The sequence below is a fragment of the Vigna unguiculata genome, chromosome 2, assembly GCF_004118075.2.
Source record: "Vigna unguiculata cultivar IT97K-499-35 chromosome 2, ASM411807v1, whole genome shotgun sequence".
In the NCBI taxonomy this organism is placed as follows: domain Eukaryota; kingdom Viridiplantae; phylum Streptophyta; class Magnoliopsida; order Fabales; family Fabaceae; genus Vigna; species Vigna unguiculata.
In genome coordinates, this window is record NC_040280.1 from 32,752,178 (window position 1) to 32,771,864 (window position 19,687).

The 19,687-nt window shown below is 33.3% G+C and overlaps 3 protein-coding genes across 8 annotated transcripts; 1 reads left to right on the plus strand and 2 right to left on the minus strand.

Annotated features, from left to right (window-relative positions):
• Positions 1–66: 66 nt before the first annotated feature.
• Positions 67–5,513, plus strand: LOC114167992 (transcription factor-like protein DPB). Of its 4 annotated transcripts, none has more exons than XM_028052833.1 (10): positions 67–199; positions 736–1,100; positions 2,166–2,242; positions 2,623–2,666; positions 3,158–3,220; positions 3,305–3,451; positions 3,567–3,635; positions 3,791–3,889; positions 4,561–4,631; positions 4,926–5,513. In XM_028052833.1, the coding sequence occupies exons 2-10, from the start codon at positions 880–882 to the stop codon at positions 5,155–5,157; spliced, it is 1,023 nt and encodes a 340-aa protein (XP_027908634.1). In that variant the 5' UTR covers positions 67–199; positions 736–879; the 3' UTR covers positions 5,158–5,513. The 4 variants fall into 4 exon arrangements, with proteins under 4 accessions (XP_027908634.1, XP_027908631.1, XP_027908632.1 ...); XM_028052830.1 differs by having other exon boundaries at positions 68–199; positions 2,163–2,242; XM_028052831.1 differs by having other exon boundaries at positions 79–199; positions 775–1,100; positions 2,163–2,242.
• Positions 5,514–7,881: 2,368 nt separating this feature from the next.
• LOC114174012 (poly(ADP-ribose) glycohydrolase 1-like) lies at positions 7,882–13,503 on the minus strand. Of its 3 annotated transcripts, XR_003602655.1 has the most exons (12): positions 13,068–13,503; positions 12,814–12,996; positions 12,399–12,502; positions 11,933–12,137; positions 11,717–11,821; positions 11,400–11,518; positions 10,764–10,907; positions 10,189–10,312; positions 9,865–10,062; positions 9,430–9,507; positions 8,670–8,732; positions 8,381–8,515 (listed from the first exon to the last, which is right to left on the minus strand). XR_003602655.1 is itself a non-coding variant. In XM_028058735.1 (11 exons), exons 1-11 carry the CDS (start codon positions 13,302–13,304, stop codon positions 8,345–8,347), a joined length of 1,653 nt encoding a protein of 550 aa, XP_027914536.1. In that variant the 5' UTR covers positions 13,305–13,496; the 3' UTR covers positions 7,882–8,344. The 3 variants fall into 3 exon arrangements, 2 of the variants coding, with proteins under 2 accessions (XP_027914536.1, XP_027914537.1); XM_028058735.1 differs by lacking the exon at positions 9,430–9,507 and having other exon boundaries at positions 7,882–8,515; positions 13,068–13,496; XM_028058736.1 differs by lacking the exon at positions 9,430–9,507 and having other exon boundaries at positions 8,305–8,515; positions 10,219–10,312; positions 13,068–13,498.
• Positions 13,504–14,938: 1,435 nt separating this feature from the next.
• LOC114173797 (4-coumarate--CoA ligase 2) lies at positions 14,939–19,055 on the minus strand. The gene is made up of 6 exons (XM_028058406.1): positions 17,860–19,055; positions 16,223–16,421; positions 15,992–16,137; positions 15,810–15,877; positions 15,434–15,536; positions 14,939–15,308 (listed from the first exon to the last, which is right to left on the minus strand). Exons 1-6 carry the CDS (start codon positions 18,925–18,927, stop codon positions 15,177–15,179), a joined length of 1,716 nt encoding a protein of 571 aa, XP_027914207.1. The 5' UTR covers positions 18,928–19,055; the 3' UTR covers positions 14,939–15,176.
• Between the last annotated feature and the right edge of the window lie 632 nt (positions 19,056–19,687).

The window sequence follows — 19,687 nt, forward strand, 5'->3', positions numbered from 1 at the left end:
TTTTTTTTATAACGGACCGGTTCACTGAACCGGACCGGTAAGTTTTTGAACACATTAAAACCTAAGCATGCTCGTATCCTTATTCTTTCTCTTTCGCACACGCAAACATTTGTTCCGGTGGTCCCTCTCTCTTTGGTTTCTCCTTCATCTTCAACTTTAGGTCTTCTCTGACTCTGAGGGACACTGCTGAACGTCTTTGGTGAGTATTTGTAGCTTCAATTTGTGGAACTTTCAATTCATCTGATTGCTTCGGTGTTGATAACTGACTTCCAGGAGAGCCTAATTTGTCAATTTTGTTTTCATCGTTTTATCAATTATGGCTTCTTCAATTTCTCAGATTCGTTCTCTTATCATATAACGCTTTACGAAATTGAGAATTGGAATAAGGGTGTTTTACTATTTGGACAGGTTTGAATCCTGTGCAGGGTTCACACATTAGGTCTTAGCACAATTGTTTGAATTTTATTACTCGCAATGATTTTATTTTACTAATGTTTAATTTTAGTCTCTCTTTGCAGTGTTGTCTTATCTAACACTTTTGTTTTTGTCTTGTCTTTTTCTTTGCTGTACAAATCAATTGAACAAATGCAACTTCTCATTGTTTATCTCTACAGTTGCACTAATTAGTTTGCAGTATGTGTGTGTGAGATCGGTTGATGGTTTGTGTGTACGTTTTGTGCTTGTAATTTGGTGGATGCTGGATTAACTTCTTTTTCCCCTGTTATTGTTGCACAGTATCTTGTGCTGATCTGAAAACACTATTGGTTTGTTCAGAGAGTTAACACTGAGCAGTTCAGCTTCACCTGGAAACTCTGTTGAATTGAATTCAGTTTCCATTGGTAAGTCATTTTCAGGCCTTGGGGTAAGCAACTTACCAACATGGGAACACAACCCCGGCAACCATTTCGAGAGGAAGAGGAGGAGGAGCCGCCATGCCGTGGAACTATCTCGGGTCAATCAATGTCAACTAGCAGAAGTGTTGGGTCACCATCCAGCCGGAGTGAGCAGACAATGGCAACACCAGCTAGTGATAACACCTTTCTTAGGTTAAATAATCTTGACATACATGGTGATGACGCTGGATCACAGGGTGCAGTTGCGTGAGTTCCCATTGTCCTTTGAGCTTGTAGAAATGTATAATTATGTGATGTGCTGCGGAGCAGATGCCATTTCTTTTGAAGTTTGTGACTTTTGACATTTCTCATGAATGTACCATTTCAAATAAACATGGATTTGAATAATTTTTCGGCAAACAATTTCTTAAATACTTATGAAGAAAACTTCGTAAAAGTCAGATTGGAAAAGGAAAATAATTAAAACAATCACTCATTTGTTAGATAATCATGGCATATCTTTTTAATCCGCGTGAGGGATAAGAGTGGGAAAAATGTTGTCAAACTTTCTCTTTGTTTGCAATCTTAAATAAAAAATTAGATGGTTTTCTTTTATGCCCTAATAATTTCATTTGCTTCTTGCATTTTTCATTTTCTTGTATGCCCTTAATCCATTCTCATGTAATTTTTTTTTTTCTGTCTGTATCTGACCCATCTAAAGACTTGATTTCCTCTACAATTGCATTTTGAAGAACAAACCCTGTATGAGCTCAAGGCTTTTGCAGTAGTCTTTTTATATGAATAAATGTGAGGAAATGTTCTATGTATGAAGCTATTGATTCTTGATGGCATGTCGTGTCTGATTGTGTAGTATTATATTTGTGACACTCAATTGTCATCTTTTTTTTTTTTTTGTTAGTTATTTACCAAATAAGACATGCTGTACAGTCACCCAAAATTGATTGAGGATTTCTGTTGTTGAATCAATATAGTGTGTATTGTTGTATTGTGATCCTGCCTTTCATAGTTTTTTCTTTTTTTAATTTTTCGTTGCCTATATCTCCTGGTATGATGGGTTTTTGTTTTATGTCTTATCCTGAGTATGACAGTGAAATCATCTTAGGTTTGTTTAGAGTCATGTAAAGGAATATAAAAGTGTATTTATGCTTAACTTGGGGCTTTTTGGGCAGTTGGAAATGTTAACACTTTATCCACTAAATGCTTTTTGCATGATGTATGCATGAAGTTCTATCTATTACTTGCTCGTGCCTGTGGTCTCAGAATACCATTATATACTGTTCTTCTTACCTATTGTGTCCTTTTAACCAGTAGCAAGAAGAAAAAGAGGGGCCAACGCACTGTTGGTGGTGACAAGAGTGGAAGAGGTCTCCGCCAATTTAGTATGAAAGGTCTTTAACCTAATCCCATGACATTTTCTCTTTAATGAAAAGGTGTTTTGACCTTTTCTAGTTAATAGCTTTGGCCTTTCAAAGATGCATATAACAAGTTGTGCAGATTGTGATAAGTGTTTGGTTTAATTTATTTTGTAAAAATAACTGCTTTTGACCAGTTTTTTCAGAGAACTTTTGTAATATATATGATTTCCCTCCTCCCCTCTCCCCCCACCCCCCTCCCCTCTTCGGAACTAATCTCTTTCCAAAGATGCACTAACTCGATCTGCATCTGTGGTGTTTTAGTTCATTGTGTTCCTTAGATTGTCATATTTTTTAGGACATCGTGATTATATGTTTCCCTTACTGGTTTTGTTTCTCATTTATTGGCTGTTCAGTCTGTGAGAAGGTAGAAAGCAAGGGGAGAACAACTTACAATGAGGTCAGCTAGTTACTTCAAGTCAGTTTGTGCTAAACTGGAATTAAATTTTGGATTCAGTTTTATATGCCATATGCACGTAAAATGAATGTGTATAACTTCTACATTTTTCAAATTAATTTCTTAATATATTTTTGTGAATGCATTTGCACTACCATGTTTATGTTTCTAGTTCTAATGTTTTGTACCTAATTTAAATTGTATGCATTGAAAAATTGAATGTTGGTTTGAATTGGGCTTCTCCTCAGATTGTCGTAGCTCTTATCTTCACATTTTCTTGGTTATCCAGCATAACCATGATCTATATGACTCGTAGCCTTTGACATCTTAGATGCCTATACGATGTTATTGAGAATTCTTCAAGAAGTACAGTCTGTATATGGTGTTTTCATGTCACATTTGCAATTCATCGTGTCACAAATTTTGGGTTGAATTCCTCAAATGAACCTATTCTTTATTTTTATAAATTTGATGTGGATTGTGCTTGTATTCAGGTAGCTGATGAACTTGTAGCTGAATTTGCTGATCCAAGCAATGGTGCTTCAACTCCTGATCAGGTTTTTTCTTTTGTATAAATTCTTTCAGACCAAGTGTAAAGATAAATATTATGGATTTGATGTTTTTGGGTTAACATTTGACAGCAACAATATGACGAGAAAAACATCCGTCGGAGGGTGTATGATGCTTTGAATGTTCTAATGGCAATGGATATTATTTCTAAGGATAAAAAGGAAATACAATGGAAGGGTCTTCCTCGCACAAGTCTAAGCGATATTGAAGATTTAAAGGTTTGTAAACAGTATTCAGTTGTATAATTTTTGTGGTACATGATTTACCGTGATGCTCTCTGTTATTCTAAATAATACAATTAAAATGATAATTTTAACTCAATCAATTCAACAGACAGAACGTCTTGGGCTAAGGAATAGAATTGAAAAGAAGGCATCCTATTTGCAAGAGCTGGAGGATCAAGTAAGGACCGCTATCAATAGTGGATTTATTCTGGGTTTTGAACTCCTGTGCCTAGTTTACGTTTTGAAATTTGCAACTGTTTTGTAAGAAGGCCCTATGGATTTTTATCCATAATGATTGATTCTGTTTGCTAACTTTTGTATTAATTTATGAAGTACATAGGTCTTCAGAAACTTATTGAACGAAATGAGCAATTATATAGCTCCGGGAATGCTCCCAATGGAGGTGTATCTTTACCCTTCATTCTGGTGCAGGTATGCTATGATGTGCGGTCTTTTGGTTATTTTGTCCACTAGAAATTGTTTCAAATTTTTCCCCTTTGGATCTTTGATTTGTTAGATAATGCCTATGCTTATATCTCCTTGGTCTTACGTCTGATAAAACTGGTCACCATTTATTTAATATGTTGGCTTAAGGCCTAAAGTTTAGATTACAAGTGATCTATATCAGATGAGACCTCAGTCCTGCTTCTTGGGTAAATTAAGTAGAATATTTTTTTCTTGACCATCGTTATGAACTTTTCTTAGAATTTGTCATTTTGAAAATAAATCTAGTTGCTAGGGTTATATTTAATAATATTTATTCCATTTATTTCGCTTTTCTCAGGTTAAGTTAGTCACTTTTTCTGCTCTAGGCTTATGGATATCTATACAAGATGATAGTTGTAGACTACGAAGGGTTAGGAAGATCCAGCTCACCCTTAAGCAAGAAAGTAACTAACTAAAGAATTATATGTTGAGCAGCCAATTGCAAATTGCTATGATTTGTTGGATAACTAACTTTTAGTTTTTAGTGGTTGTGTGGAACTAATTTGAGCCTATGAACTTCTTATAAGCATTTTTTAACTTGTTAAGCTTGTGGATAAGTATTCAATAAAGTAGTTTACTCAAACATGTTATTAATTAATGTTATTTTGGGCTTGTAGACACGCCCCCATGCAACTGTTGAAGTGGAAATATCAGAAGATATGCAGCTTGTGCATTTTGATTTCAATAGGTAAGAAGGCTTTTATTACACGACTTTTTTTCTCTTCGAATAATGTTGTCATCTTGTCATCTTACCCCATTTGCTGTCCTGAATGCGATCCTAATTCTCTTGTATTATACATTCAATCATACGTGATACTATTGTGGACAAACACAGGCAGCATTGGGAAATCCATGTCATTTTTTATTTATTTATAAATCCAGGAGTCTTTTCTGTATCATCTTTCTGTTATTATAACTTTCTATAATTCAAAATATTTATTTGTGTATGCTTACTTTCTATTTGCTCATTCTCTCTCTATAGCACTCCCTTTGAGCTGCATGATGATAACTATGTTCTCAAGGCAATGAAATTTTGTGAGAGATCTCAGAATGATAACAAACCAGACAATCCTCCAGATGGCGGGGAAGGTTCTAGCATGTCTAGTTTGTATCATGCACAGATTCCTAGTTCAGTTTCAAACCCTCCTGCTAGACCTCCTTCATCTCCACCACTCCCTGGAATATTGAAGGCAAGAGTTAAGAACGAGCATTGATCTGCAATTTTGTACTGCATTGCCTTGTTTAAGCATGTTTGTATATTTTGTAAAGTAATTTGTCGGTAATTAGTTGCCCTTTATAATAATTAATTAGTACAGCCAATTCACTCAGTGGGTTAGAAGCGAACTGGTCTGCTTGAGTCTATATTCTTCTGAGATGATTTTGGCAAATTCTTTTCTAACCATATCCGTTATTTACTACCTTAGACCTTAACTGATTTTTCCCCATAATTTTTTTTTATTTGCCCTCTTGTACTTGTAATAGATGAATTGGTTTGTACTAGTCCATAGCGATCATGGAATGCAATACATGAGCGTAGGATTAAGTTTGGAATACACAGATTTTGTGTAAATTATCTCTTCATATGTCAATCTTTTGATATTTTGGCGAATGCATTGTATGATATCTTGGTCTGTGTTACTTGCATCAACTTCATGCACTGTTTTTTGTATTCCGAGAAAAATGTCATAAAACATTGATCATGCAAATATACTCAAACTTCTCAATAAATCTGTAATTGTAAAATGAGAAGGTTGAACATATGCTCAAACTAAAAGGGTTTTTATTTCTCGTATAATAGACGTTCTAGTTGTTATATGGTGTTCCATCTTAATTTAACTGTTTTATTTAACGAGAAATTCCTATGATATGTAAGGGAGAACATGATTTCAGGATTCACAGCATGACTGTATTCAATCTTCATCGCACTTGTGTCTATCTTTGAAAATTATTTTGTTTGTGGTGTTGTTAGTTACGAAATGGTAACATTTTTCTAGTGAGAATTTGAGCTGTATCAATTCTTTTCGTTATGAATGTTGAGTTTGGTTTGAAGTAAACTGTTAAAAGATGGTATTTATGGCAGCAATCCACCTCTGCATTAGGGCTATCAACTCACTCTGACGCTCTTCCGTTTGAATTTGTTCTTCTGTTACATGTGTCTTACCCTTGGTCCTCCTTGTAGATTCACTCTGGTAATCCGCAAATTGCAGATTAATGTAATGATGTAGTTTATTTTTGTGTGATAATGTTAACTTAGTAAGGCATGCATTATTTTCTTAATGTGTACTATAATTATAATTTTCTTTGTAATTGTTATTGGTGTTTTTTTATAACATAACCACTGCAATGATGTGACTGGGTTCAAGTTCACATAACAAAACATGATGAAACATTTATTTTTCATGATGTTTTAATATAAAAGATTTTTGCATGGAAAATGTGTTAACTAATTTAAAGTTAAAATCATCTATCCTGCCCTGGCAGTCTTAGTACATCTTTTTATACACTTTTTTATGTTACCTTTGACGTCTTTTCATTTTTTTTATTTAAAATCAGTTTTAATTTTTTTTACATATATCAATTAAATTATTGCTTTTTTATTTAAATTTAAAATGTTAATCTTATTATTATTATTATTATTTTATTTAAATTTAAATATAATTTGTTATATAGTTATTATATTGTCTAAAAGCTAAATAGACCGTAAATGCTACTTTTAAAGATTTATTTATTTATTTTATTTTAAAATAATTTTAAAAAATTTAACGTATATCATTTAAATTATTGCTATTTATTTGAATTTAAATGTTAATTTTGTATTTATTATTTTAATTATATTTTCATTTTAATTTTAAGATAATTTTTTATATAAATATTATATTTCTGTTTTTAATAAAATGTTTTGTTTTGTTTTGTTTTTAAATTACCAATTTAAAATATAATTTTTATAGTTTCTTTTTAAATGATAAATTAAAGTTTTATTACTAATAAATATTATAAAAGTATAAATTAAATATGTACTTCAAAAATTAAATCTTAAAAATATTCTTTTTTTACCATCCACAACCTTTATGTCACTGCTTGATTATGTTAAAAATGGTTCGTCTTGATCGATTTATTATAAAAATAAGTCAGTTTAAGAAAACTTTATTACTGATTTGACTTTTTCTTTTTTTAAATTTTACATAATTTCTAAAGTTTGTATACTTTTTTTAAAAACAAATTTTTAATAATTTGATTAAAAATATTTTAAATAAATTTTTATTGTAAATTTCATAATAAAATTTAAAATATTAAGTTTTAGAATATCAAAATTTTAATAAAACTTTATTTTAAATATTTTAATCAAATTTTATTATTATAAATTTTATAATAAAATGTAATAATAAAATTTAAAATATTAAGTTTTAAAATTTTATTTAAAATATTTTTAATCAAATTATTACTAGGCTAACCCTAAAATATAATTAATTAGTAAAGTAATCATTTTTCTAATAAATGGATCAAAGCCATATAAAGTTAAATATTGTATACGGCTAATTATTATGTTGTTATGAAGCTGATAGATTAGTGTATTAATTCTTAAAATACCAATTTATTATGTTAATGTAAAGATTTTCCTAAATTGGTTTATCATCACAACAAAAGGTAATAAATGAGATAATACTTTTTATGTACAAGTTTTTTTTTATACTTATTTTAATAATATATATATATATATATATATATATATATATATATTTAACGTGTAATCTATGATTTAAATGAAAACAATGTCAAAGAAACAAGATGAACATAAGTGCGTAATTTTTATGTAGTAGAACACAATTTTCATTGAAGTGCTTTTTTTTTCACTTTTTTTGTTTACTTTTATTGTTACATACATTACAGAATAATAATTTTGAAATTCAAAATGTTAAGATTTTAAAATGTAATCAAGGTAAAAATAGGAACATAAACTATATACATCAAAATATGAAGAATTCCATCATATACATTAAGAACTAGTAGTGTACACTAATTTCTAGTAGAGTGACAGATTTTCTACACTAGTTTCTTTTTCTTTTGTTGTTGGTGACATAATAGAATAAAAGTTTTGAGATTCAACATGTAATCAAAAGGCAAAATACAAACATGTGTATAACAATACAAAAATTCCAAAAATCATTCTGCCTCAGTAGACCTCACTACAGCTGAAACAGTGCAGCTGCGTCTGAATCACTTGGAAAGAAACATTTTGGAGCCTGTAAGATAAGAGATAAGAATTTCGCTGATGCTGATCAACAAAGGTTGCCTTGTACCTTTCCTTCATTGGACATAAAAATTTATAAAAATGTTTCCTTTTCACATCTTCTTCTTCAGAACAGGCATCGGCAAAGGAGAGAGATGTTTGATAACATAAGATTAAGCCAGATTTGACAAATCCATCCCAGTACCATGGCCATATATTGATGGCAGAAGCCAGTGAAGGAAACCCACATTGGTTTCTCCTTTTGATCTACTTGTTGAGTACTCAACTAGCATGTTCCATAGGTCCCCAACTGTCCATCTCTGTGACAAAATCCAATGAGCAACCTGTCACAACATCAATCAAAGTACCTAGTAAGAAATTTTGAAAGACAAGTCCAAATTGAGTGGGAATCCTCCTGGTAGTCACATTTCAGATGCCTATCAGGAAGCTATCTACTGTAGGATCGATATTGTTACTACAAAAGAAAGACCAAATTACCTCATCTAGGCTCTGTAATGCCTCCAAGCCAAATGTGTAGTATGATATGAAAGGTCTTAGAGCCTGTCAGGAAAGAACCAAGACAAAATTGGTTTTCAAGCATGATAATTCAAAGGTAAACAGAATTACAGAGTATGATTTTCTGCCACATGTTTGACCTAATTCCTCACCACCTCATCTTAAGAATCAAATCCACACTACACAAAGCATCCAATAGTTTGAGTAATCCACCAGACCATATCTATGCTGGTGAGCAAGCAAACCACAAAGATAAGCCTCCATGCCAACCACCCTCTTGTCTGTCTGCATTTCATACTCTTTTATCTTTTTCTTTTTAGAAATAAGTTTAAAACTATTTATGAAATGGCGATAGAAAATGTCTGACCTCATCTTAAAATATCCATATTATCCTCTAGGATGGCTTCTGTCATCATCTCTTAGGATTTGCAACTATATTTCCTTATGTTATGATTTAGCTTTAGTTTCCTCATTATATATTATTAAGATTAGTTATCGTATTTCCTTATATCATGATTTGTTTCCCCTATTAGCTGGACTCTGATCAGTATAAATAAGGGTTAGTGTTCCAGGTTTTCTGAACATATCAAACACAATAATACATTGTTAGATTGATTACATTGTAATACATCTCACTTAATATCAATACAGTTTTTCATTCTCTTCAACCTTTCTCCGCCTTCCAAGCTTAAAATCACATAATTTCATGTATCAACAAATAGTTAGCATAATTAATCACAACCTTATCTTGTTGAGCCAATTCCAATAACTCATTCTCATTAACCTTTTGTCAATCCTTCAGCTATCAAAACTTTCAATACTTTAATCGCATCGGTCATGCAAAAGAGAGAAAGAAATCAAACTCGGATACTAGTTAAATCAAACATGAGCTGTATGGCCACAACATTTACAACAAGAACGTATAAATAAATTTACCACAATAAAAGGGCCAAAACAGTAGTATATAATTGAGCATGGATAACTAGGGGTAGAGGAATTTCTAAATGCCCACTTCTACCCTAGCAAATATTTCAACTCTTACTGAAAACTAACAGGGAAAATAAGTAGTTTTCCGTAATGTAAGGGTAAAACAAAAGAAAAATTACAATGCATTCAGAACACTCACAGTTATAACTGCCTCATTCTCATACAGTGATGGCTAAAAATATAAAATTACCTGAGAAGCTGCAAGCCACTGAATTATTGTCTTTACTTCAGGATCTCCTCCAAATGCACCACATCCCCAGTTTCCAGTTGCAACCCCAATATTATTACCCTGATCCATGCTATGGTAATCGTTTTGAGAATTAGTAGTTTTGTGATCTGAAAATTTTCCTTCACTTGTTTCCATAGATGTTGAGGTGGCAGCATCAAACTATGAAAAAAAAAAGTGTTGCCTTTAGATAAATGAACAAAGACCAATGGAGATAGATGGCAGATAAGGATACCTGAATCCTAATACTAAGTTGCTTAACATAAATTGACTAATACAGTATCGTACTTTGCAGAAAAAACATCGGAAAAGACCAACCAGTGCAGATGAACATCCATTATCTTGCAACTTTTTCTGATATAGTTGATATTTACATTGGTACAGAAAACCACAGAATGCTTTATTGATCTCACTGCAGAAATGAACATGTTCAGTTTAGATTTTATTTTACGTAAGTACTTTGAACAGTCTTAAATACTTAAAGGGTAAATTATTAATAAGTTAGGAATAATTCTCCCAGTAATCCCTTTATCAAAATCTCTTAATTTTGGGGTATAAGACTGAACTGACATAAAGAAAAAGCTGTTTTCATGAAAGAACAAATACTCTGTGTAGTAAAACAGGCACATTGTTCAAAAGGAATGAGAAAAAGAAACTAAAGGCAAGAAAGTGTTTCCACCTTGCACGAAATGCATGCATGTAAAATACACCTTTCATAAAAAATCACAAATTTCAAAGTTTAAATATCAAATATAATGAATTTAAGATTATAAATTTGATCTTCATATATTCTCATAGTCCATAAATATATGTGATTTTGCATCCATAAAAAGCAGTAGCCCCATAAACCAATAGCAACAGACCGGAGGAGAAAATTCGTCCTGTATTGTCTCATCCCTGGGCTACATAATGCATCGATTGCAACAATCCTAGTCTTCCTTCTTCCAAGATCGTCTACTTCCCTTTCATCCACATAATCACCAGAAAATCGAAATGATGATGCGTACCTAAAGAATAAGGAAATATTATCACCATAGGAATATGGAGAAAGCACCAGTAATTATAAAAGTGAGTAAAGTAAACACTTGAAAAACATTAATTGACATCATATTAAAATAAGTATTTTTTTTTAAAATTTAGTGCACCCAATCATATGCATATCGTATATACATAATAACAAATTAAAAGTACAATGTAAAAATCTTTATGTTCTTGCCATGATATAAACCAAGTATCAAACATGTGTCCTACGCAGCAAACAAACAACAAGGAGAAGAAAGATTAACGCAAACTATTGGCCAACATAGACAGACAAAGACAAAAACACGAAAAAATTCACCATGCAAAGCTTAAGAATCAATAAACATGTTTTTCTTCCTCCATATTCGAATAGAAATTGAAAAAAACTACCCATCACATTTTTTAAGTAAATAAATCTAGTAGTAGACATCAACAATAACAATATCTTATACAGGTCATATCCATTAAGTTGCACTAACCCTGTATAACTTGAGAACCTTTCCACACCAACAATTTCTATAGCCTCGTTATCTGCCATGGCTGGCAAGAAAAGCATCCCAGCAATCAATTCTGGACTGACCATGAAACGGATTTCCTCCTATATCATACATTTACAACCAAATTTATCAAACATCAATAGAACAAATGTTCATGTGACAAAAGAAAATATCTCAACAATCTAAAAAATGAAGGAAGGTGGCAAATACAATATGTACACAAAGACAACACGAATATACTTATACCAGAAACTATGGGATAAAAGGTTATACAAGGAGGAAATAAAAACATATCGTACCTGTACACAGCCCCTACCAAGAGCTCCTCCCCCAAGATATTTATTTGCAAAATCGACTTCGACAGCGTCACTTGATTGATCTTCTATGAGCCCTGAATTGTGAACCTATTGAAAATGCTAAAGGATTAACTATTAAAAACCAAATAGATGATTTAAAAATAAATACTAAAATATATTAACTTTTTAAAAATTTTCAAATAAATTCCCTTCAACTACCTCAACTCTGCATAGAGGAACAGTAGAAGTGCTCCAAAAATTGGCATCTGGGCAAGAAATGTGAGTATAATCATTTTTTAAGTGAAGTACTTTTCGCTCAAATGAGACAATACCCTTGGGCATGTTAGAACTTATTCTTTGAAAATAGTGAATGATGCACCAAATCTTATTTTCCTGTTTTTGATTGTAATCTTCATACAGACTCCTGAAAACATAAAAATTATAATAATGACGTATGAAATAAGAAAATAACTCTTCCATATAGAATAGGCCAGTAGCTCTCTCACTCTTTCATACTCCCACAGACACTCTCACACACAAGCACGCATCTAAGATACATCAAGTGCCACAGCATGTTGACACCACTAGGATATCTAAATTAAGACTAAAACAAGCAACTGAATAGGTGGGTACGAATACTTGGGAGGTAAAAAAAACTTAAATATATATAGCTAAAGTTTCTTACGCAAACAATTCATCAAAGTTGATCACCGGAAGATGATTCACATATCTGTCTTTGACTGGGAATAGACAAAAGAACGAGCACCCAAGAAGTGCAGCAATCAACTCCTGAAAAGCAAGAAATTGGTAATATTAACCACAATCGTCTCCATCAAAGCATGAATGCATGTTAAAATCATGCATCATACAATAAGATCGCATGGCAGTAGAAATTGGTAGCGTTAACCATCTCCAGCATGCATGCATGCATGCCACAATCAACCTTAGTAACCTTAGTCATGTGTGACAGCGTTGACCGCCGCAAATCAATGGTAATAACAATATCAGTAGCAGTAAAGTGTTACTATTGTGTGAGTGATTTAAGAAGTGCAACTTATTTGAAGTAAAAAATACAAAAGAGTAACATTTAAGAAAGTAACCTGGCTAAGGAAGATTATCCCCGGTAGCTGCGAATCCAATAAACGAAGAGCAGTTGCTGTGCGCATAGAATTATGAGGGTTTTGATAATGTGTTTCCAACAAAGAGGGCAATCTCAAGAGCAAATTGCCCAATACCGGAACCACCTCCCGAAACCACTTCCTAGATTCCTCTCCAGACATAACCTGAAACAAATCCATGAATGTGCGCAATTGAAATGATGAAATTGAAAAGTGAGGGAGAAAAGAAGCATTACCTCGTCGAAAAAGAGTGCGTACCCAAGCGCAGTGGAAGGGGATAAGGGTTCGGAAGAGAGAGAAAGAGCGTTTCTGAGGTGAGAAATAGCCTGGAACAAGAGGTAGCCCGAGTCAACTCGGCCGCCTCCGAGTTCTCTGAGCGTTTCCACCGCTTGGGATGGCCAAAACAGAGAAGAAGAACGCATGAGAAGTGGTAGATACGACAGAATCGATTGCAACTCCTCACTTTCTTCCATTCTCTGCACTCAAACCAAACCAACGCCGGAAGGAAGCCACCACTGCCGCTGCCCTCTGCTCCGACGCACGCCGGCCACGGCCTTCTTCTCCGCCGCAGAAAACGCAGCCCACAACTTGCAAGGAGCTGCCACAGTCAACTGGAGATGCACCTCGATGTGGTTGCAGTTTGGGGATGAAGATTAAACTGTTAAAAAATTAGGGTTAAAGTCATACATGTCAAAAGGGTTATCTATGGTATTTCACACCATTGATAGGGTGCAGGAAGGAAAAAGATTGGGGCAGAAAGTAATACCCATGTTTAAATTCTGAATTAACATTCTACTCCAAGAAGTAAACGTATTGATTATTTTTCATCTTTACAAAACTATTTTAGCCTTAATTGCAATTTTGACTTTCGACAAATCACTTTATTTTTTCTTTTGATGTACTTTATATTTAATTTCCTTTAAATGTTGTGAAGTTTAGTCTTTCATTATTTTCGTTCAAAGCCACCAAGACTAATTAATGATTTCTTTCATTATACATTTACCATTTTACCCTTATAATAAGTTATCAAATGATTATTTTGTGTCAAAACAACTTTTTCTTCATGAAACTCAACATTCTTTGAGATAAATGAATAAAAAAAATAAATTATCTTTAATTGTCTATAAACTCACAATTAAATTATCTTTAATTGTCTACAAACAAACACCATTCGTAGTGGATGAATGGTGTTTGACCAAAGATGACCTTGTTGAGGCAAAAATGACGAACACACTTGAATTCTCGCTCACTTCACTCTAACTGTCGACGATTTGTGTTGTTGTACACTGCACCCTCTCCATCTTCTTCTTGTTTACGCCAATTCGAAGAAGAAAAACATGACGAGAGAGAATAGGGGAAAATTAAAAGAAAGAAAAATAAGAAGTCACTATCCATGTGATCCACTTTTATTTCACAGCTAACTGTGTGACAAACGCATTAGGTCCACCCAATAAATTATACGTGATTTATATTCACATATTTTTGTGAACGAGAAATGTCATAAATGTGTAATGGAACAAGGTACACGCTATTTTAGGTAATTTTTATTTTCATAAATTTGTGAATAAGACAGTTGATATAATTGCCGATAACTGATGTGCTTTATAACGATGTTTATAGAAAGATTTTTTAGTTGTTTATAAAAGTCAAAATATTAAAACTTTATAAATACTTTACTTTTATTATTATAATTATTATTAATATTATTATTAGAAGACTGAAATTATATGAAGAACTACGATTTTAGTCGACTTAAAATAGTATTTGTTAGTTTCCGCTTATAATTAATATATTTTGTAACTTTTTAAATTTTATCTATTTTAATAATTTAAAAAAAAAAATAAAGTATACTATTTCAACAACAACAAAAATATACACAACCAACTATATCATAAATATTGTAAAGTGAAAATACATAACCAATAATTTGTTATATGTACTTTGTAAAATTACTTGTGTATATCATTCAAATCTCTCAAACTTACAATTTAGAATTGAGATTTTATATATAAGAGAAAATAATATAAATATAAGTTTAGTTAGAGTGTTTGTACTTTTATTTTTGAAGCTAAATTGTGAGTTATAACAAATCTCTACCGAACAAGTATATACCAAGATCTGATAACATCAATATATAAGATCTGAAACAGTTATCTAAAGTTACAATATTACCAGAGAAGCTCAGGTAATACACATAAGAATACAGTGAATATATGCAAGTGCAACTGCTTCTCGGATTCAATTTATGTTTCAAGCATTCACACGTAAATTACACGTGTTAAACCAATAATTTAAATAAAAAATCTGGAAAACTCGCCAAAAAGAAAAAGGGGCAGGTTCTGGCCTTATGCCGTCGGAGTGGCGGCGGCGGCAGCTTCTAGCTTTGCTCTCAAGTCTTTCCTTAATATCTTTCCCGATGGGGACTTGGGAATAGCATGAACAAAATAAACTTTGTGCAGTCTTTTGTAAAACACCACCTGTTCATAATCAAAACCGCGTCTTCAAGATTAATTAACCTCTCATTAAATTTCTCAAACACTTAATGTTTTTATGGTTGCATTTGATCGACGTGATGATGTAAATGAAGTTAGATTTTATATACCTGTTTGGCTATAAACTCTTTCACAGCCTCTTCTGTTAGATCAAAGCCGTTAGATCTGACAACGAAAGCAACGGGAACTTCACCAGCAGCAACATCCTTTTGTCTGTTAACATCGATAAAATGAAAGTTTAGTACGTTAGAAGTAGATTTTTTTAAGCCCGATAAGGTTTGCATCTTAAATCATGATTTTGATATCATGTTAGAAATGAATTTTAAACTTATTTTCATCGATAAAATCGCCTATGATGTTTGTTGTTTGCACCTCACATATGAAATGACTCTATTTATAATCGGTTTGAAACTTTTATCCGAGTCATGTAAATGCACATATACAGTATTAGTAAGCCATTGAAATTCAGAAGATTAAGAAGCTTACGGGACAACTGCTGCGTCTGCAATGGAGGGATGGCTAACGAGAAGCCCTTCAAGTTCTGCAGGGGGCACCTGACAGGAAAAAGAAATTACTTGTCACATTTTTATTTATTTTTTTCTCTAAAACTTTTAGGTAAATTTTTTAATTTAGATTTTAATTTGTATGTATATATATATATAATATACCTGGAAGCCTTTAAATTTAATGAGTTCTTTCACCCTGTCAACGATGAAAATTTCATCGTCATCATCTACATAGCCAACATCACCGGTGTGAAGCCAACCCTCTGCGTCGATGGTCAATGCTGTCGCTTGATCATCGTTCAGATATCCTGAATTTGAAAAAATAATTAATAATTGCTTGAAAAAACAGATTATAGAAAAACGCCAAAAAAAAAAAAAGGAATATTATTATACCTTTCATGATCTGAAGCCCTCGGATGCAAATTTCACCGGGTTGATTGTACCCGAGAGAACGATCCGTTTCAGGGTCAACAACCTTTAGTTCTGCGTTTCTGACAACAGTTCCACAAGAACCCGATTTTGTTGGGAATGGTTGCTTTGCAAAGCCCAAGCACATGGAAAGCACTGGCCCTGCTTCTGTCATCCCGTAACCCTGTTGTAACACATGGAAAGTATGGTAAATTTAATTTGGTAAGATATTTTTCATGCCATTATTATTATTATGAAAATGTTTAAAATTAAATAAATCAGGTTGCAGTGGAGTGGCGTTGACCGAATTGGGGTGAGTTGTTGACTAGTCTACGGTGAGTTTGGCTTACGTCACCGAGCCAAATCAAGTATTACACGTCACTAAAAGTCTTGTGTTGATGCTTGTGCACCGATTTCACTATTTTGGTAGTTGGAGTTTGGGGGTTGGTGGGGTTAGCTACATTTGAAAAATTAAAAACACGGTTATCATGCACACACACTGTATTTATTTTCTTAACCCACCTTATTACCAATCCCAATCCTTTTAACAGTTATAATGAAATATCTTAATGATTTATTTAGATTTATATTCTTAATAATAAACACTCTCCTCTTTGTTATAATTATATCACAGCTAATTGCAAAATTGATTGATCTATCTGTAATACTTAATATATGTTTATCCATATATAACAAGTTTTTAAGGTATCCCCCACATGTCCCAAAGATGTGTTTAGTGTGGCCTCATAATTATGGTCGCATGCAAAAGCTTTATAAGAAATAAGTATCAGCAGAAAATATAGGTGGGATAGTTAAATGTTAAATGAAAACGACTACTTGTCTCCTATAATTTGGCCTTAATTATTAGGATCCCCTTAATTATCAGATCTTGTTAACCAATACCCAAGAGCAGTGATTATGGAATCATATAAAAATACATAGTTAAATATAATATTAATTAAAATCTGACCTAACAATTTTTAATGTAATTTTATTTTAATTAAATGACAAAAATTTCATAAGTATTATATATGTATGTTTAATATTTTATTTAATGTTTATCAATAAAAATTAAAAATCAATTAAATAATAAAATAAATATATTTTAATGTTATTAAAATTAAATATAATGAAACATAAGAAAATTTAAATTAACAGAAAAATCAAAAAAAAAATATAATGTTAAATATCTAAAATTATAAGAGAAAAAATTATTAAAATATCAATCTGAATAAAGATTTTAAAAATCTTAAAGTCCTTATCTTGCATCAAAAAATTATTATTTAAAAATTAAAAGGGTATTTTTATCTTTAAGAAAATCTATAATATATATTTATACTATTTTAATTAATATATTTAATTATTTTAATTTTTAATATAAAAATAATGTTATCAATATACATTAATAATTTCTTAATTAGTGTTCGTGGTGCTTTAAGTCAATGGTCAGTATTATCCTGATTATTATTATCACGTAACTTCCACATCTATTGTTGTTTTTATGGCGCTAATTTTTATTATTCTTATCATAATTTAATTTAGAGTATTTCGTGGATAATAATAATTTAAGTTTGTTTTGTTAAAATAAAATTAAGAAGGGATTGTGTACGGTAATTAGTTACCTGTCCCAAAACGGCGTGAGGCACCCTGCTGTGGAGAGCCTCTTCGAGTTCCTTACCCAAGGGAGCGGCACCGGAGAGAACTAACCGTATTGAACTGAGGTCAAAATTCGCCACCATCGGATTCTTGGCCAGCGCCAGCACCAGCGGCGGCACCACCATCGCCACCGACACGCGGTAGCGCTGTATGAGCTCCAGCAGCGTCCCAATCTCGAACTTCTGCATCAGCAAAACGCCACTCCCGGCCCTCAGCGCGCATAACAGCACACTGTTGAGCGAGAATATGTGAAACAGCGGGAGCACGCAGAGGAGCACGTCGTCGGTAGTGAGGTAGAGGTTAGGGTTCTCGCCGTCCACCTGTTGCGCCACGCTCGTGGTTAAGCTCTTGTGAGTCAGAATCACTCCTTTCGGCAACCCCGTGGTGCCGGAGGAGAACGGAAGCGCCACCGCGTCGTCCGGGTGGATCTCCACCTCCGGAACGTCGCTCTCGTCGGCCTCCGAGAGCACCGAGAAGTGGAGGCAATTCTCCGGCGGATCGTCGACGGTCACGACCTTGAAGTCCTCGCCGAGGGTCCATCCGGCGTCGTGGTTGCGGAGCTTGTCCACGTACATTGCCTGAGTTATGATCAGCTTCGCCTTGGAGGCGGTGAACTGCTTGAAGATCTCGGCGGCGGTGTAGAACGGGTTGGCGGTGGTGGCAACAGCCCCGATCATGGAGGCCGCGAGGAAGGATAAAACGAACTCGGCGGAGTTCTGGAGGAGGATCATGACGACGTCGCCCTTCCGGATTCCGAGGTTCGAGAATCCGGCGGCAATCTTGCGCGATATAAGGTGAGTCTCTGCGTACGTGTAGGTTTTGGCGGCGGAGCCGACGATGAGGCAAGGACGGTCTGCGAATTTGGAGAGGTTTTCGAAGCAGTAGGCATGGAGGGGGAGGTGGTTGGAGATTGGTATGTCTGGTAACTTTGATTTGAATACATGAGTAATCTCAGAAATTTGGTTCTGCTGATTTTTCGTTGCAGGAACCTCTTTGGTAGTGTTGGTATCAACGGAAGGAGCCACACTTAACATGGTGTGTTGGATTGAAAGGTGGTTACTATGGTGGGGAGAATTTGAGAGAGAGAGAAAGTGATTGCAGAGAGAAATAAGAGGATGAAGTAATATAGGGAAGGAAGGTGAAGGGTGTTAGGTGAGAATGAATGAATGAATGAATGAATAAATCAGTAGATGGAGAAGAGGCAGCCACGCATTGGATCACGTTTTGAGAACAAGCGTTCTTCTTCCAGCCACTCTTACTTACCTACCTACCCCATTTTCTGTCATTTTCTTGCAGCCTACCTTTGTGGATTCTCTACAAAATTATTCTATTCAATTCCATGCCTCAACTAATTAATTAACAATTATTACTTCAACTACACGGACACCTCGCTTCAACTCATTCACATTCACATTCACTGCAGTGATTAATATATTTTATATTAAGAATTAAGTATGAGGATAAGATCATAAAATTCAGCATTAACATTTTATTCTAATTTCTGCATGCCAAAACCTTATAGAATCATGTTTTTGAAGAGTTTTATATGTTTTTTCAGTTGCATTGCACGCGCAATGATATTTTGACTACTAAATTTTGACAATTTTCTTTCTTAACAAAAAATGTTATCTTCTAAGTAGTTTTGAAATATTGAGAATGAAAAAATAAAAAAATAAAAAATTACTTAAAAGATGTTACATAAAGTTATAATAAAAAATTGTCAAAATTTTTAGTAGTCAAAAAATCATTTTGGATTACTGGTTAAGTGTTTGATGTGTTTGGACAAGGTAGCTT

Excerpts from the sequence above, each read along its gene's own strand:
- LOC114173797 (XM_028058406.1), bottom strand. The coding sequence starts at position 18,927 with ATGTTAAGTGTGGCTCCTTCCGTTGATACCAACACTACCAAAGAGGTT. Across the intron at positions 16,422-17,859 it reads CTCACGCCGTTTTGGGACAG|GGTTACGGGATGACAGAAGC; the intron begins GTAACTAATTAC and ends GTGTTACAACAG. Across the intron at positions 16,138-16,222 it reads AGGGCTTCAGATCATGAAAG|GATATCTGAACGATGATCAA; the intron begins GTATAATAATAT and ends TTTCAAATTCAG.
- LOC114167992 (XM_028052830.1), top strand. The coding sequence starts at position 880 with ATGGGAACACAACCCCGGCAACCATTTCGAGAGGAAGAGGAGGAGGAG. Across the intron at positions 2,667-3,157 it reads GGAGAACAACTTACAATGAG|GTAGCTGATGAACTTGTAGC; the intron begins GTCAGCTAGTTA and ends GCTTGTATTCAG. Across the intron at positions 3,221-3,304 it reads GTGCTTCAACTCCTGATCAG|CAACAATATGACGAGAAAAA; the intron begins GTTTTTTCTTTT and ends AACATTTGACAG.
- LOC114174012 (XM_028058735.1), bottom strand. The coding sequence starts at position 13,304 with ATGGAAGAAAGTGAGGAGTTGCAATCGATTCTGTCGTATCTACCACTT. Across the intron at positions 12,138-12,398 it reads AACTTTGATGAATTGTTTGC|GAGTCTGTATGAAGATTACA; the intron begins GTAAGAAACTTT and ends TTATGTTTTCAG. Across the intron at positions 10,313-10,763 it reads AGGACGAATTTTCTCCTCCG|TGAGATCAATAAAGCATTCT; the intron begins GTCTGTTGCTAT and ends TCATTTCTGCAG.